We start from the raw sequence: 18,010 nt of genomic DNA, 5'->3' as shown, positions 1-18,010 counted from the left end.
TTATCAGGATAGGCTAGCTTATGTAAACGAGGGTAGTAAGTGAGGCGGGCGACAGTCGAGGACGAACTTCACCGCTCTTCGCTCGACGGTGAACATCAAAACCATGCCTGGCTCTCTCGACAGCGACCTTTACGACGGTTAGTACCTCAGGATGTCGCAGGAGTAAGGTACTGACTAGCCCTTGCAGACCTGTATGGGGACAACGACGACGCTCGCGAGGAGTCGGCGCCTCAAGCGGCGGCCGAGCCTGCCACGGAACAGAAGCCCTCAGTCCAAGAAGTGAAACGGGAGGAGAAACCAATTCTGCCAAAAGAGAGCTCCCTACCACCAAAGCCCTCAGCAGAGTTGTCATATTCGGCCCAGGTTGCAAAGCAATTTTCGGCATACAAGCAGACCCCTGCCCAGGAACGACAGCAGTACCAGGTGTCTCCCGCTACGAAGGCCAACGGCCATGCCGATGATTCAGCATTGCTAGACGAGAATGGACGCAGAGCCGTTCGGCCCTCGGAAATGAAGGATGAAGGGTGAGTGCATCCGCATCTCCGTCGGCTGGCATATTGCACGCAAGTCTTGTCCCACCACATGTACCGTTTCCGTGGCACTCGTCGCGGCATCACCGTGCTACGTACGACTCTGTCGATCGTTCGTCTCTATTCTCTTGACATATGCGCTACATCGCTTTATATGACCAGACAGACCGTACCTGCCACACATGTTGTGTTCGTGCTACCCTCTGGCTCTCCTCCACGTGTCGCGCTCTTTACCATCTACCCTCGGCTAGCTTCTTACGTTACGGATGCTAATCTTCTTTTACGCCTACCGGTATACGCCTCTCCTCCTCGGTATCCCTCGACCTAATTGTGACTCTGTTTACGGCATTGGCTATCTTGGACCTCTCCTCACCTACCGCCCCTACGCCTATGGTACCCCTACGACACTGCTACGGCACGGTCTACGGCACGGGCTATCTCTATCGCACAATACAACACGTTATACGACACCCGAATGTGCGATGCAAACGACTATAGCAAGATGTTTGTTGGCGGTCTCAGTTGGGACACAACAGATGGTACTCGTCTCTTCATGCCGTGAGGTCCAGAATGGGCGCTGATCGCACAGCAGATGGCTTGAGGAAGTACTTCTCTGAGTTCGGCGAAGTCGAGGATTGCACGATTCTGCGCGACCAGGACGGCCGCTCCCGTGGGTTTGCGTTCCTGACGTTCAAGGACCCGGCGTCCGTGAACGCGGTCATGTGTCGCGAACATATCCTCGACGGCAAGACTGTGCGCGGTGTTTTCCCTTCTCTTACGCAAGGAGTGTTCGACTGATGCGTGACTGTTGGGCGGTGATTTGCGCAGATCGACCCGAAGCGTGCTATTCCGCGCGAAGAGCACCTACGGAACACAAGATACTTCGTCGGCGGCCTGTCGCACTCGACGACGTCAGACTCGATGCGGGCGTTCTTCTCGCAGTACGGCAAGGTCGTTGACTGCACTGTCATGGTCGACCGCGAGTCGGGCCGCTCGAAGGGTTTCGGTTTCGTCACCTTCGAGGACGCCAGCAACACGGACCAGCTCGTTGGGCAGCCGAACCTGATCCTTGACGACAAGCAGGTGCGTAAAACTTCCCTTCTGTCGCGAAGTTATACTGTACGTAATGAGCTGATCGCCCTCTAGATTGAGGTCAAGGTCGCTCAGCCACGAAGCCAGCGCGACGCAGCACGCTCCACTGGTGGTAGTGGTGGTGTTGGTGGCAGCACCCGTGGCAATCGTGACGCAGCCTACGTGGGGGGCACGGACCTCACGAGCACCGGTGGCAACGCTGGCGGCGTGATGAGCTTCGGAGGTGGAGCCCAGAGCAGCGTCGGCCCCCAGCAGATGTCGATGCTCTACCAGCGCATGATGGGCCAAGCTTCGCCTATGATGGGTATGGGTATGGGTATGGGCATGGGTATGGGCGGTATGGGCGCGGGTGCGAGCGGGATGCCTGGCATGATGCCAATGGGCACCGCTGCCACCCCGATGGCCGGCGGGGACTTCGGCGGCATGGGCGGGGGCATGGGCGGAGGTATGGGCGGTGGCATGGGTGGCGGCATGGGGATGAACCCAACCATGGGCATGGGGGCCATGAACCCTGGCATGGGTGCTGGCATGAATGCTGGGATGGGGGGTGGGATGGGGGCTGGGATGGCCGGAATGGGCGGTGGAATGGGCGGCATGGGTCGGGGGATGGCCGGAGGGATGGGGAATATGGCGGCAGGAATGGGCAACATGGTTGCAGGAATGGGCGGCATGGCAGGTGCCGGCATGCGCATGGGTATGGGTCCGATGGCCATGGCTGGTATGGGCATGCAGCCGTTCATGAACAACGCAGCGGGTATGATGAATCGGGGAATGGGTATGATGGGCGGAGGGGGGATGCACCCCATGGGCCGCGCACGGGGAATGATGAATGCGGGCGTGGGCCCTGCTCGCAACATGGCCCGGGGACAGCATGGCTATCATCCGTATGCCCGGTAGCACGCACATAGTATACGTTTTGTTCACATGCAAATCGTCTTGTTACTGCTCTACTCTACATTAGGTGTCCGTGCTGATACGTAGTTCATATGTCGTTGTAATATACGCGAACATGACCATGTCTGTTTCAGATACATTAACCAGTTGATTGATACACTACCACAGACACATAGCATACATGCATTAGTTCTCAGTACACTCCAAGCCAAGCAGTGTCCTACTTGTGCATCCATCCAACGGACTATCTAGCTTAGAACGCACGGAGAGATATTTGGGGCTTGGCTGGTTCGGCCACCTGCGACTTGCTTCCAAGAGCTTGCCTCACAGAAGTCTCCAATGTTTCCTTCATCGATTGCTCTAGTCGCCCAGTTGCGTCCTTGAACGCAGCAGGCGAAGCGGCCGCCAGCGCCAAGAGCTGAGTGACGGCTTGTGTGTGTAGCGGCGTTGGCGGCTGTCGGGAAGGATCAAGGAACAGGACGAGGACCGGCATAATGACACCAAGCGCGCGAGGACCTAACAATATACGGGTCATTAGCGCTATCTCATGGAACAGCGACCACACATACGGAGTTCTTCTGATAACGAAAGGAGAAGAGCCGAAAGTGCCTTGTTGATCTCTCCTACTGTAGCCATGACACGATCTGGGGGAGAGGCTTCGTCACTAGAGGCTGCCGCTTTCGCTAGGCATTCCACAAGACCAGGTAGCAATAACCTCGTGCATTGCCGCAGAATAGGGTTGCCTGATGTGGAGGCCATGATGAGTGTTTTTGCGCAGTGTGCCGCTGTCAACGAGAGCTGGGAAACCAGAGAAGTCAACTTTTGAAGGGGTGCGATGGAGGCCCGCCTTACCTCGCTGCCTTCCACGAGTTTCTGAGAGATGATGGAACAGCAGTGCTCAATGATTGCTTTGCCGATAGCAACCGTCGTTGGTAATACGGTGAGAATGAGGACCGCTGCAAGGAGATTGCACTTGATCTTCTTATTGCACATGGGCCCTTCTCGGCCGCTGGATTCCATCTCAGCGTCCGTCCGCACAAAAACAGAGACGGCATACCTCATTGCACCGATGTTCACCAAGCACGCTGACAGCAAACCGTGCACTAGTCGTCCATACTTGTGATCCGGATCAGGAAGATTAGCAGGACGGTCGAGGAGCGCTTTCAATGCCGGCAGGGTTGGGCCAACGAAGTCGAGCTCTGATGATTCATCCTTCAGTAAATCTGCAAAAGTATCAGTATTAAATGATACGTGTGCCGCAAGACAAGGGTTTACCGCAATACAATGTGATTGCTAGTGCTCTGAAATCCTCTCTGTACGAGGGGCCGAATGACGCTGCAACAGCGGAGAACGCCTCAAAGGCGGCGATGATTAGCCTGACCTTCTCTGCAGGAGAGGCTGCATCGTCTGCTATGCAGTAAAGAGCTACGCTTGGCAGAGCGGGTTACTAGGTACTCACGGACAGCACCGGTCTTTGGGCCCGAGATAACTCTACGCAAGATATATGCGCAGACCCGTAGGCAGTGGGCTTGCGGTGATGATAAAACGTCCGTACCGGTGTGACCATTCCTGAAAGACATGAGCCAAAGGAAGACCAGGGGTCTCGGTCACATACGTAGTGCCAACCGACTTGATGCTATCCGCAAGACTTGCGATCGCTTCCACCAGGTGAATCTGGACGCCGGATGACTCCGTCAGAGCCATACGGTATAAGAGACTCAGTAGCTCCTCGAACAGAGGCTGATCATTGAACACTCTGCCACAGTACTTCCGTCGGACAAGGCATTTCAGCGCTTGAAGAGACACGATAGAGTTACGCTGCGCCTCGAGGCCAGAGTCGGGAGTCGACGTAGCCAGGGCCTCATAAACCAAGCCGAACACTACGAAGAAGAACGTCGTTGGTTCTTCGCGGGTACCCGACTGTATATCACTGGGTGGCCCGTCTGGCAATGCATCCTGCCCATCCATAGCAGCGAGAATGCTCGGATCGTCATTCTGCATAGCAATTGCCACGGCATTCAAGATGATCGGCCATGCTCTTATGTAGTACTGGAGGGACATCAGCGGAATGCAAGACTTCAATGCAGCATCACCTACTGGCAGTAAGACCTCCCGTCCAAGGCTAGAGTACGAAGAGTCCAATGCACCGGCCGGGGTATCATCCAGCGTTTCGGCGTCAATGCGGATGCTGGCGTAATCTCGCAGAGAGGAGATCCAAAGAGGTGCAAGTACAGCGCGGTGCGGCTTGACTACCTCGACGAGGTATGTCTGTTGCGCACTCGCAACTTGTAATTCTGCCCAGGCCGACAGTGTAGCGATCCGCAACATCACAGACGCGTTGGGGCTCAGCTCAGCTGCGTCTCCTAGGGTCAACATTCCGGATCCTGTCATAGCGATTAGCATCGTTCGAGGCATAGATTGATGTATGTGACCATCCTACCTTTCGATTGCTCAAGCGCCGATGTCAGGAGCTTCAAAATACGACCCATTCGACCAATGTCTTTGACCACACCGCAGCCCACGAAGATGGCACATGTCCCAATGGCAGAGGCTAAGATCTCCGGCGTAGAATCGGAGGAGAACGCAGGAGTTAACGCGGCAGTGATAGGGGCTTGATGCTGCTCCAGGAGCAAGTTCTCTTCGTAGTCCGGATCGGGGGTCTTAGCGAAAGTCTGCATCCCAGCTGTGAGCTTTCACCACACTTGGATCTCAAAAGAGCCAGAAACGAACCTCAATGACATCCGTCAGGACAGTCAGGCCTTCCAAGCGGATCTCCGTGACATGGGCTGCCGATGCTGTGAATGCGATCTTTATCAAGTCGGGGACACGCGAGACGAGGAGTCCGTGTATAGGGAGGCCCTGACTACGTGCGAACGCGATGTCGAGGTGCTCCCTTCTCCCGGACTGCCCAACGACTGCACAAATGCTATGCAAACACTGCAATGCGAAGAGCTGTGTCCGCCATCGTGATGTCTGGCGGCCAGCCGACGAGCTCGTACCGACACTGAGGGATTGCCCCTCGTCATCGACTACGGCAGCGTCAGCCGCCTGCTGAGATGCAGTCGTTCTAGACATGATGCGCTGACAAAGGTCGATCCATGCGGAAGGGTTGTAGATGACGGTCTGCTGTAACCAGCTGGCGATGACGTTCCGGACACCATCAACTGATGAATCGTCATCGAGCATCGCGAAAAGTTCCTCGACGAGCTTATCCCCTCCTAGCTTGGACATGCTCAGAGCGTCTCTCTGCACAAGCTGGTAGAGCGCATTGATGGACGCAAGCTTGAGCGGGCGACGCGAGGACGAGAGATAGCCGCGGAAACGCGCAACCAGCTCCGGGACGTTGACGTGGTCAGGAGCGAACATCAGGAAATGCTGGATGCACTTCATGGCCTCGACGCAGATCCCATCGTCCTCTTCGTCGATGAACTGGTAGACGAGATCGAGGACAAGCGTCCGAGTGCGAGTCGACTCTTGGATGTCAGGACCGAGGACGGTGATGACGGCGTCTATGTTTTGGCAGACAACCTGATACGTAGGGAGATCGCCACTGATGTTGACGTGGTTGAGCGAACCGCCGTCGGGCTCGTGGGACTCCATCATATATACCTTGAATAGCAGTCCGAGGGTGCTAGGCACAAATGGCGCATACGCGAGACTCGCAGCGTCAATTACACGAGCGAGAGCATTGAGCGCCCAGAAATGTACGACGGGATGAGGATCGTTAATGAGGGACATCAAGACATGGACGGTCGTCTTGAGCAAAGGTCCCGCGGCTAAACCTCCAACATGCGCGTGGATAGCCCCGAATGCTAATGCACATCCGGCTCGACCGTGAGGATCACGATTGCTGACCACTTGATCTACAAGCGTTTTCACCTGGCTGGTCAAGAAGTTTGTCCCGGCAACGCTTGCCAGGCGACCAATGGCTTCACTGCTCGCCCTGCGGAGGACAGGATCGCCATCGACGACCACATCTTTGAGGTATGTCGAGAGAGACGACGATACCTGTGCGTTCCCTAGGACCTGGCGAGCACTGTTCGTCGTCGCTTGGCGAAGGGCGAGGACGACGGCGAACGTAGTGTTCACAAGGGCGGCGGCCTTGCGTCCTGCATTCTTCTCAAGCTTTGCGGAGCCCGCAGATCCCAACAATTGTGTGACGACGCGGGTCGTCTGCGCGACATCTTGTAGGGGGAGTAGCTGAGCGAAGAGCTGAACGGCAGCGTCCACTGCTGCGGTAGCGGCCGGAGGCGGTTCCGGGACCCTCCGGCTGGTATCCACTGCTAGCGCCTGGCACAAATAGAGTGGGTCGTGCTCCAGTGCAGTCATGATGGGCTTCTGAGTCTGTTCAGCGGAATAAGTGAAGGTATACGTAGCAGCCACAGAAGGCATACCATCTCGTCAATAGCCATCTCAATACTGTCCCTGTTCATCCAGTCCTTGGGGCTGTCGTCCACTTGCAAACTCGTTAAACCGTACGCGTACCCATCCATACTCTGCCAGATCGACGTAAATGTCCCCGCGGACGAGGCGATTGCCGCCTGGACTGAAGAGCCAGCGTAGCCATCGGGGCTGGCAAACAGAGTGATCACAGACTGTAGCAGGGAGCTTTGTACAGACTCCGTGACGCCCCCAAAGCCAAGCAGCGAGAAGGACTGGAAGATGCGAGACCGGAGAAGAGCTTCGCGCCTATCAATACTGAAACCCTTGCCGTCCGCCGAGAGCTCCTCTTGGTTCAAGGTCGCTCGGCTTGTCAAGAATGTGTTAGCAAAAGCGAGGCCATTACTGAGTAAGGAGGATATGCGTCTCGTGACGTCGGCAGACACGAGCGTAGGCGAATTATGCTTGAGGAAACAATAGATAGCGCCAACGGTGCTCTCGCGGACATGAAGCAAGAACTCCCACTCTGCGACGCTTCTCCCAGCAGCTCCGTCCTTCATCGTCGGCTTGGGGAGCGCGTTGCGCCAGAGGACGAGCAGCTGCGGCAGGTGCGGACGGACGAAGTTGGGGCCAAGAGTCATGAGCGACGCGATGCACGTCCACGCGATCTCGATCTCGACCTGAGCAATCTTGACATCGTGCTCGCCGGCACGCTTGAGGACTTGCACGGCCATGTCGAACACTTTCGCGCTGATGTCGTACGAGACATAGAGGGGGCGATCGGGGATGACGGCAAGGAGCGCCGCGAGACCGTACGCATGGCCGAGCGCACGGAGGTGGATGTCGGAGGGTGCAGCGGGAGTCGTCAGAGCTGAGATATCGCGCTGCATCTTCTCCACGACGCTGATGAGTACTTTGGGCAGACGAAGTGGCGTCGAGTAGCAGAAACAGCGCAGTGTCCATGCGGTGTTGATCCGGACACTGTGGCTTGGGTGCGATAGAAGGTTAAGCAATGGGTCCAGCAGAGCGTCCTAAACTATTTCAGTTCAGGGAGCTCAGTCAGATAACTCATATGCGTACCTGGACTGGTCCGGGTGCGTTTCCGAGTTGCTGGACAAGCCCGCTCACTTCCCTCAAGGCGATGACTAGACACAATGGGCTAGGTGCAGACGACCCGGGCATCAACGCAGGCCAGCGTTTGAGGTATGTGTTAGAAAGCTCTTGAATTGCAGCGATCTGCGCTTGTTCACCGAGCATCCGCACGCCGATGAGGTCTCGAAGAACAACCTCGACCAGTGAGCGCACAAAGATTATCTCGTAGCGGCTTCCTGAGTTCCTTGGGTTAGAGACGATCTCCGTCATGAAATGTGTGACGATCAGCGCATAGTTGCTCTCGACAAAGCTAGAGCCCAGCAGAGAAAGCAAGGCAGAGTAGAAATCAAAGATCCCTACTCGTGTCCTACGGGATGCTTGAGGCTTGTTGAAATGTGTAGACAGTTGCTGGAGCATCTCGGTAGGCGTCATGACCGGTTTAGACTCCTCAGCAGCAACGTGCATTCCGGGCGTGGAATCCTCGTCTTCGTCCTCCTTCTGTGTCTTCTTTCCCTTCTTCGCTGTGTCAACGACAGGAATGACCTTCTCAACCTGTGTCGACGCCAGCATGTGCGCTGCAAGCTTAGCGAGAGCCCTGCGAGTTAGGTGATCGGCACCTTCAAGACTCTTCACGCAAATGCTCAGGACGCTCTCCACATCAGCCACAGACCGCGTGCCATCTCCAGAGGGATACATTAAGATGAGAACCTACACCAACATCAGACCTCACCGGATGAACATACCACGCGGAGACGCACCTCGCATGCTGCTCGCTGGACAGGAAGGGCCTTGTCGCTGAGCGCGTTCTTGCTGTGCTTGATAATATCCTTCGCGACGGAGTCCGCGACAGCTCGTTTTGCGGTACTCAATGCTCTCGCGAGTGTGTAGAGAGAATATGCCCGTAGGATGATGGGCTGTGTCGGCGCACATGAGCACTCTCCAGGAGTGGTTCAGAGTTAGGCATATGACCGACGTACGCTTGAGGAACGGTACAACTTGATAGTAACAGTTGCAACTTCGGCCATGAGGGACATAACCTATCCAGCTCTGAGTAAGTTGTTTTTGGGACAATGAGAGTAAGCGCGTACCTGGGACCCAAACGTGCCCATGAGCTCTCCGACGCAATACATGGCGGCACTGTATCGAGGTAAGACTGGCGAAGGGGAAGTCAGTAAACGAACCTACGTCCTGCTAGAATCCTTCGCCGGAGGCTTCGTTTCGGCAAGCAGTTTGAGAAATGCTTGGATTGTGTCGAAGAGTGACTTGGTCTCTCCACGCATGTAGAATGCCTTCAGACAACTTGCGACAAGCCTCCTAACGGGCCGGCCTGGAAGGGGGAACGGTTCCGGAGCTGTAATGACCTTGATCATGTCTGCTTCAAGGTCCGTTTGCACGACCTTGAGCTGCTCCTGAAAGCGACATGAGCCTACTGTCACAAGCGGAGAGCTTTGAACACACCGGAGTAGCCTTCTTGGCTAACCTCTCTGTCGACGACAGCCATTGGAAGAGGTAGATCTCCCCGTTCTCTCCAGAGACTTTCGACTGACACAAAATGAGTCTTCTACAATGCAACAAAATGATAGATTCGTACTTCGTCAAGCAGCTCTAAGGCGGAATCGCTTGCCGCCATAGCGTAGCCTGCGTTGCGGGGGGTGGTCTAAGAATGTTCCTGGCCTTGTGCTCGTATTGACAGGGTGAGGGAAGACGAAACGCTGTATACAAGACGGCGCGCTGTATACAATAGGACAGGTCCACGAAAGCAAGGGTATAGATCTCTGTAGAAGTGCACGCCGAGCGGTTTGGATGTCGAGCTCGGTCAAGCGGTCGTCTGATCGAGGAGGGCCAGACCACGTGACTTGCAATCTACTCGAGCGCCACAGCTCACCACATCAGCCACTCCGAGTTCTCTCTCCGGACATCCTTAGTTGTCTTTGAGCGCTGTTGCTGGGCTGATCCTTACTCATAAGAATACCTTGTCGCCTTTTGTGGATCAGAGCTATGTCCGAACACTCACAAACAGCGGACATCAACCATGTAAGGTAACGGTGACAGTGCTGCGATCGCGTGCGATACTGAGCATTAGCTTAATCTCAGGATCCTTCACCAGCCAAGAAACGCAAGATGATGTATGCTCCAGATGGCTTCGAAGGCCTCAAACCAAGTGGCGGAAAAGCTCCAGCTCGCAAGTTCGCCTCTGCGTTCCATGACCCAAAGCGATCGAGGTCGTCGCCAAAGGACACGCCGTTGGGTATGCCTGCACGTGCGAAACCTCCCCTGTCCCAGTCTCTGCTAGGCGGCCCTTCGGATGTGTTGCCTTTGCGCATTCAGCAACCCCCACTGCTTGCTCCCGATCCGCCGCAGGCAGGTCCCTTTAAGCATCCCGCCGGCCCTGCTTTTGCTGGGAAGACTGTGCCAGTGAGACTTCCGAAGCCACCATCGTTCGCTTCAGCCTCTGTATCCTCCTCCAAGTTCACTTTGAAGCGCCATATACCCGTGCTTCCGCCAGAGAGGAACATCTCATCTTCGAGAGCGAAACCTTTGGCGAAGGCGAGCATACAAGAGTTTCTACCTCCCCTTCCCGCACGGGAACCTGCTAAGCCTGCGCGTAGCATATATGCAATCCAGCCCCCTCTCCCTCCCCCACTTAGAAGAGGACCAGCTCTACCGGATGCTGCTAACTTGAAAACCATCTCGACGACGCGTGTAGCCATCGCCACAGATCCCCGCACGGAGAGCGGGGTAGATGAAATCATGGCACTGGGGTTGGGACAGACTGCTCCCACTTTTGTGCCCCCTGCCGAGCGAGAGCTCATCCGCGGGCTGAAACAGAGTCCGGAGAAGGCATCCAAATCCAAAGCTGCTAAGTATATCAGGTGTGTATCAGCGATCGCGGTCGGTGGAGAGATGCTGATCGTCGTCCTTCAGAGGAGGATTGGCCGATCGGGCTCAGCATCTATTCTCCAAACGGCATACTGCCCTGACTCTCTGGTCCAAAGATATGCAACTTCAGGCGCAGCGCTCGAAGGAACATCGGCCTGTGGCTCCAGATCTCGCCCTCCGCATCTTCGAAGTTGCCCACATAACATCCGTCGCTAGTCTACAACGGTCGCACAACGCACCGCGATTGGCTATCGTGAAGTGCGCGCACATCGTCAAAGGCAGGACAACCGGTGACGTGACTGTGCTCTTGGACTTCAGTAGTCCAGGGACCGCTGCAGGGAGAGCACATACGTTGGACGAGGTTAAGGAGGGGAAGGATTTGCATATATGGTGTCCGTACAACAGTTCGGATCTTAGTGCTGAGGAATTGCGACGCTTCGGAGCTTTACCAAGAGACGGTACTACTCTGTTCTGTACCCGATTCAGAATAGCATGAGGTTTGTCAAGGCTGGTCTTATCGGAAGCGCTACCTACCTCCCTTATACTTTGGCACGTGCGTCCTGGACTCATCAGTACGGACTCAAAGCGACAGTACTACATAGTGATTGACAGGAAGTGGGAACCTGTCAGAGATTTGCATTTGATGGTCTGCCTATACATAAGCACTGCGTCCCAACACGTCGCATCCCCATGCAGCATCAGCAGAAGATGATCATCTTGTCTGCGCTGTCCAATGTGCATTGTAGGCGATGATGTATCAAACCCGGCGCCCTTGACGGGATGGCAGGATGTTCGCTCGCTATCACATAAGCATCTGGGGTCGACTCATTGCTCGCGGGTGCAGCGAGTACATACATATCCACAATGTTGTTGCTCTCACCAATTCACAGCGCCTACCGGCGTCGTTCGCCCCTGCTGACCGTCTCTGACTAGTGTAACGAATCCCTGTTGGTTTCTGAACCTTGACCCAGCACGAGGAAGGGAATGTGAGGTCCATAGACAGTGTGACGCGCTCGTCTGGCGAATGATCCGGAAAATCCTGACATTTTGGGATTGGAACGGTGTGCACATTTCCCAGCAGGTGCGCGCCTCGGATAAGTAGCTTGAGGGGGAGAATCTCATGCCGTATGTCCGATAAGAACTCGGTCGAAGTTGCTTAACGGACGATGAGAAGGATGCCGACGGTTGGACAACGGAGTTGGAGGCACGACCAAAACGATACCCACGGGTGGCCTTCGGGCGCGGCACGGTGGTCACGGCTTGATGAGTATAAGAAACGCGACTTCTCGAGTCGAGGTAAATAGTAGGGCGGATAAGTGGAGGGCGCGTCGGTTCAGTGAGAGCCTATGTATGATACGGGGAGGGATAATCACGACCCGGATCATCGGTGGGCAGTCAGAATGCAAGGTCTCAGCGCCGTGGCCTATGTTCCCCATTGTCCGCCCGAACGGGAGCTGTATGGTGTGTACATGTCGGTCGGCATGGTGGTGGGTTGAGGGGGCACTCTGAGAGTCTATTTCGACTATATATTTAGAGGTGTATTTCGCACAACCTGCCGCCGCAGCCTGTGAGGGACGCTGAGTTAGCAATTGAAGAAGAGTGAGCGATCAGGGTTCTTGGCTGGTAGAACGGAAGGCTCACAATGACCTTGAAGTGTACCGACCGAGACGGTTGGAACAAGAAATGTGAGCCCAGGCGTAGTCGACGGGCGATAGAGGACGGGGCGGTCATCATGAGCGCTATTCATAGCCGAAGCGGAACGCATGAGGCACATTCCATAACAGGCTCAACAACGCCTGAGCCCAGGACAAGGCCCACCTCTGCCTCTTACCCCATACAACTCCCCCACCCGGCCTTCGACGACGAGCCCAGAACCGTTCGACGCATCCACCATCGTACTCGAATACTCGTCCCTTTTCAGTCTGCTGGTCGGATCGTCCGCTGCATCTACGCAGTCTCACCTATGGCGACTACCTTCGCCCCGTCCCCGCTCAACACCGCTCAGTCTACCTCTCGTCAGCAATTCTTAGCTCCGAATTCACCTCCTCAGCAACAACGGAGACTTATCTCGCGGCAGCGCTTCATCCAAGACTTCTCCCAATGTCTCTTCGAGTTCGTCGTTCAGCTCCTCCCAACCACAGAGGAGATGGCTGTCAAGGAGGACGTTCGCAAGCTCCTCGAACGCTTAATCCGCACAATCGAGCCCGATAGCAGGCTGCTCTCCTTTGGAAGCTCTGCCAATGGCTTCAGCCTCAAGAACTCTGGTGCGTCGCTCTCCCCAACCACGGGGAGCCTCGGACCCGCGGCTGATCGTCCCTTCTCTACAGACATGGACTTGTGCTGTCTCATTGATTCCGGGGAACGCCTGAGTGCGGCCGATCTCGTCACCATGGTTGGGGATCTTCTAGAACGAGGTGTGTGGTCTCCTCAGCCTGGACGATCGCCATACACATCGACGGTTCTTGCGCAGAGACCAAGTTTCATGTGAAGCCGCTCCCTCATGCACGAATACCGATCGTGAAGCTCAACCTCGACCCTTCGCCTGCATTACCCTTTGGCATCGCCTGCGATATTGGGTTCGAAAACAGGCTTGCGTTGGAGAACACGCGGCTATTGATGTGTTATGCATCCGTGGACCCCGCCCGAGTGCGGACAATGGTTCTATTCCGTAAGTGGAAGCGCAGTCAGGCTTCGATATTCGCTCAGTACTGATTCACGTTTCTCTTATTCCTACCTTGTCCCACAGTGAAAGTATGGAGCAAACGACGGTTAGTGGTTACACATATTGCTGCATCGTGTCCAGTTACTCATGTCTCCACAGCAAAATCAATTCCCCATATAAAGGCACCTTGTCTTCGTACGGCTATGTGCTCCTTGTAATCTACTTCCTTATGCATGTCAAGACCCCACCAGTACTTCCTAATCTACAGCAAATGCCGCCTCTGCGGCCTATATCAGAGGTGTGTTTCAAGTGCGCTAGTGTCGTTTCACAGGTCCTCTGAGCGGATCGGTATGATTGCAGGAAGAATCACATCTAAATGGATATAACATCTGGTGATTAACGCGCTACTTTGCTGCGCCTTGTCAAATTGCTGACTGTATGCAGGTTCTTTGACGACATAGAGCTCCTTCGGCAGCGATGGAAGTCAGCAAATACGGATACTGTCGCAGAACTGTTCGTCACTTCCTTGTTCAAGCGATTCCGATACTAAGCGGCCATCAGGTTGATTGACTTCTTCAAGTTCTATTCGCGCGACTTCGCGTATAACACTGCAGTGGCCTCCATTAGGGCAGGTCTGCTTAAGAAGGAGGACAAGGGGTGGGCAACTGAGGTACTTCCACAGTTCCCACTGACTCCGAATCCGTCACTCATGCTCGCTGTCAGCAATCCGACATCGGGACCTCCCGTGAACGGAACCGCCTGTGTATCGAGGTGAGCCTATCTTTACGTCTCGTACCATATGTTGCCTGACGTAGTTCAGGATCCTTTCGAGACCGACTTCAACGTGGCGCGGTGTGTTACTAAGGATGGCCTCTATACTGTGAGTATCGAGCAGGGCTTGTCGACCTGTGATTCCGAACTTAGCTTGCATACGCAGATCCGAGGAGAGTTCATGCGTGCGTCGCGAATATTGCAGAGCAGACCCGACCGCGCGATTCTCGCTCTTGCGCAATTGTGTGAAGAACGGAAGGACGAGAGTCTGGGTCCTCCCCCATCACAGCCACGGTCTGCCTTCGCACCGCCCCGTCTCAATTCTATCCCTCCTCAAACTCCGTACACTGTTGGCAGCAGCCCGATGCGCCCAAACGGCGTGCCCGTGCCGGTCCCTGCCCCTGAAGAGCTTGCTTCTCGGAAGTTCTCACAGATGTCATCCCCTGTTTCTCCCGTCCCTTCCTCGCCCGGTGACTCACCTAGCGCTCGTTCCGCTATCACGAAGGACACTCCTCTCCGTCTACCAGTAGACAAGCTCGACCACATGGCTCCGATACGGAGCAAGTGGACAAGCCCACCGCCCCCGGAAGCCACCGAAGAAGATCGCTCTGCGTTCGAGAGCCGCCTCGACCAAGGACTGGCGCTCGCAACGTTCTCAGCAGGACCTCACTTACGTGACCGTTCGTATGCATCCTCGAACAATAGCGAGACGCACACCGATGATGAGGCTCTGTCGATGGCCGAGTCAGACGACTTACGCTCCGTGAGGTCGTTCATCGAGGAGGGCGCAGTGCACTATAGCCGGGAATATCGGGAACGCGAGAGGCAGCTGGCCAGTCTCCATGCTCAGCAACAAGCCCTGCAACAGCGCCTACAGCAGCAGTACGGTATCGATTCTTCGTCATCTGGGCTGACTGGCGGCCCGCCGTTGAACTCGCGCTTGGAAGGCGGCGTGGACGTGAAGATGATCTCCAGGTTACGGGGACGACCTGCAGGGCGGGTTGACCAGCAGCCGTCGAGCCCGAGCCTCGCAAACTCGGGAGGCCGAATGACACCCGGCGACCGGAATGAAGGGTTCACCCCGCCGCCACGCATGGATACGCACACGCCCCGGCGATCCATGTCATTCCCTGTACGGAACCCCAACCGGTTCTCGCTTCCCGCCATTCCAGCGGGGCTTCCCAACCATCTGGCTGCTGCCTACCAAGCGCATATTTCCCCCACTCTAGGCCATCCCGCGCCACGCTATGTTCTTCAGGCTGCTGCTGAAGCGCACGCACAAGCACAGGCACACGGTAACGTGTACTATGAGGCTATGCCCGCCAGAGAACGGGTGTATCGCACCATGGCGGGTTTCAGCCCTCAGACGCAACATACGTCGCCACAGTCGCTCTACGATCAGGTTGGTTCCCATGTGCGTCAGTCTGACGAAAGTCGCAGTAGGAGTAGGAGTAGAAGCCGAAGTCGGTCGCGCTCCGAATCTCACCGCGACTCACCGATCATGATCCGTCGCGGTCTTTCAACGGATACCGAGGTGGAGGTACCTGTAGCAGGGCCCTCGCGGCTTCCCGCAGATGCGCCTGCGTCGTCGTCGCTACACAACGAGCAGGGGCGGAGCGAGCGCATGTACTCGCATCAGCACACGCATTCGAATGCCACGATCACGGCGCCTACGCCACCGGCGAACGTACACAACTTCCCCTCCTCTGTCTCTACTCCTCCCATCTCGTTGCCCGTGCCCACGGGGTCTACCCTCGGTCCAAGGCATTCGCAGTCAAGGTCGCGCTCACCGCCGTACCTTCCGACTCAGCGGAATCCGCTATACCCGTATCAGTCAACGTATCCCAGCCCCCGGTTGGGCGCGACGAATCTCCCGCCACGATTGCGCGCTGATCGCGAACGCAGCCTTAGTGCACAGGGAAGCCATACTGGACTGGCGCCCCTACCTGCCCAGCCAACAGTCTTCGACGCGCGGACGCTAGCCACGCCTGTGGTGCACCTCCGAACGGAGGAGCAAGAGCGGGCGCAGATGCGCTCGGCGTCTCCGTTCGCATCCAACTCGCATTCCTCGGGAAGCGCGTCGCCCCCCACGTCGTGCACGAGCTCCCAATATGCCGCGTCGTCGTCCCCGCTGTCGACGTCGCCGCCGTCCCCGGCGCGCAGCGAGCTGAAGGAAAGGGGAGAGGGCGAGGGCGGAGGTGTCGTGAGTCCTCTCCGGTCGCCGATACCTCTGTTGGATGAGCCTGCGCCGGAGGTGCGGGATGCGTTTGGGAAGGAGAACGGTTCGGGGACGCCAGTTCCTGTCTCTGTCTTCCCTGCTCCAGCTCCTGCCACTCCGGTCCCGGAACCCTCGGTGGAAGAGACCAAGCCGGTCGAAACACTGGTCGCGGGCTCCGAGGTGACCCCTGTTGATATGGACCATTCTGTGGCTGCCGTCGAGGAGAGTAGGGACTCGCCTCATCTTCCGACTCCGGGAGTTCTGATCACGGAGAGCAGTCCTGTCGTCGAGCGCCTGTCGCAATGTGCGATCGAGGGGCAAGGAGACAAGGATGTCTCGCGTGTCGTGCATCAAGCCCAAGACTCGACCGTGCGCTCATGACTCCTTGCGATGATGCTATCGCTTTTCCCAGCCTGGTTCACATCCCAGTTATACCCGCGGCTGAACTGAATCGACGGAACGGGCTTTTCCAGCACGCGCGCATCGCTCGCCCACGATCACCGCCGAACACCCTGTCATCGGCACAAGCCTTGGCTGCTCGCCTGCGGACGCGCGCATGTCTGCGTGCCACGCCAGCATCTTGTATATGCCCCCAGTCTCGAACGAATCTGTGTCCAATACTGTCTTGCCCGTCTCTCGTCCCTGTCTGAAGAAATCAAGGCTAATAGTTTTCCGCCTTTGATACATCATCGCCTCATCTGGATAGCATACACTCACTTGCTTGCACCAGCCGGATAATCCCACCAGTCAACACTCCATCGCATCATCATCGTCCAATCTTCGAGATGTCTAGTAACCCAGTGTATATGGCACTCAAACGCCTCGCCTCGCCTCGAACGACCGTCAATCCCTCTGTATACGTCGAATTGCTATTTGCTGCCGCTGCTATTGCCGCTTGCATTCGTACATGCCACACACAAATCCTGCCGCACATACCCTACTTCTCCCAGAGACCGTAATCTTCCATCTTTCCCCTCTCCCTGCCTCGGATCGCCTTTGACTTTTTCGAGAGTCTGTTCCTTGGTATGTACCCGTTGAGAGGAGGAGCCTGAGGCTCCCCTCTCTCCCTTGATTTGCTTCGTTTTGGACAGGTACGCTACGTATAGTCCTCGATTGTAGCGCGCTTGGATCGAAGGGGGTCCGGCGTGTGGGCTGCGCTACGCTTCGCCTTCGCGCGCACACGGTGCGGTTGTGCGTCGTGCCCTGCATTGGACCATGTCGTCGTCGTCGTAGTCCAAAGTCTTGCATACCATGTATCGGTGTAGTATACTTGTCGTGTATGCATCCACTATGCTTGTCCCCTCGGAGCTATCGGATGGCGGGCCGTGCTTACGGCAGGACGCGTCGCGACGCGAGTGTTACGTTGAGACACGAACCAAGGCCCTCAGGCGCCGACCAAGTACTGCGGACGCTTGGCTGTCACTGGCTTGGCGGCCATCCTTGTCACAGTCAGCCTATATCGCCCCACATCACACAGCTCTATTGAACTTC

The 18,010-nt window shown here is 56.2% G+C and overlaps 4 protein-coding genes across 4 annotated transcripts; 3 read left to right on the top strand and 1 right to left on the bottom strand.

Annotated features, from left to right (window-relative positions):
- The first annotated feature begins 94 nt into the window (after positions 1-94).
- DICSQDRAFT_137684 (uncharacterized protein) lies at positions 95-977 on the top strand. The gene is made up of 2 exons (XM_007367001.1): positions 95-137; positions 188-977. Exons 1-2 carry the CDS (start codon positions 104-106, stop codon positions 526-528), a joined length of 375 nt encoding a protein of 124 aa, XP_007367063.1. The 5' UTR covers positions 95-103; the 3' UTR covers positions 529-977.
- Positions 978-1,005: 28 nt separating this feature from the next.
- DICSQDRAFT_63556 (uncharacterized protein) lies at positions 1,006-1,676 on the top strand (the record flags this gene model as incomplete). Its single annotated transcript, XM_007367000.1, has 3 exons — positions 1,006-1,069; positions 1,123-1,283; positions 1,359-1,676. The coding sequence occupies 3 exons, from the start codon at positions 1,006-1,008 to the stop codon at positions 1,674-1,676; spliced, it is 543 nt and encodes a 180-aa protein (XP_007367062.1).
- Positions 1,677-2,769: 1,093 nt separating this feature from the next.
- DICSQDRAFT_171337 (clathrin-coated vesicle protein) lies at positions 2,770-9,618 on the bottom strand (the record flags this gene model as incomplete). The annotated part of the gene is made up of 20 exons (XM_007366999.1): positions 2,770-3,032; positions 3,086-3,314; positions 3,369-3,525; positions 3,574-3,739; positions 3,792-3,923; positions 3,976-4,085; positions 4,132-4,565; positions 4,614-4,900; positions 4,957-5,188; positions 5,247-5,431; positions 5,516-5,545; positions 5,603-6,854; positions 6,911-7,927; positions 7,977-8,696; positions 8,747-8,902; positions 8,966-9,025; positions 9,077-9,125; positions 9,174-9,397; positions 9,447-9,530; positions 9,580-9,618. The coding sequence occupies 20 exons, from the start codon at positions 9,616-9,618 to the stop codon at positions 2,770-2,772; spliced, it is 5,826 nt and encodes a 1,941-aa protein (XP_007367061.1).
- A 3,107-nt stretch (positions 9,619-12,725) lies between these two features.
- On the top strand, positions 12,726-17,813 carry DICSQDRAFT_137682 (uncharacterized protein). Its single transcript, XM_007366998.1, has 11 exons — positions 12,726-13,132; positions 13,196-13,282; positions 13,339-13,536; positions 13,615-13,636; positions 13,690-13,828; positions 13,891-13,922; positions 13,975-14,043; positions 14,092-14,200; positions 14,254-14,301; positions 14,351-14,410; positions 14,468-17,813. Exons 1-11 carry the CDS (start codon positions 12,832-12,834, stop codon positions 16,898-16,900), a joined length of 3,498 nt encoding a protein of 1,165 aa, XP_007367060.1. The 5' UTR covers positions 12,726-12,831; the 3' UTR covers positions 16,901-17,813.
- The last annotated feature ends 197 nt before the right edge of the window (positions 17,814-18,010 follow it).

This window comes from Dichomitus squalens (assembly GCF_000275845.1).
Source record: "Dichomitus squalens LYAD-421 SS1 unplaced genomic scaffold DICSQscaffold_22, whole genome shotgun sequence".
Lineage (NCBI taxonomy): Eukaryota > Fungi > Basidiomycota > Agaricomycetes > Polyporales > Polyporaceae > Dichomitus > Dichomitus squalens.
The sequence above is the reverse complement of the archived record's forward strand: the minus strand, read 5'-3'. Positions and strand labels throughout refer to the sequence as shown.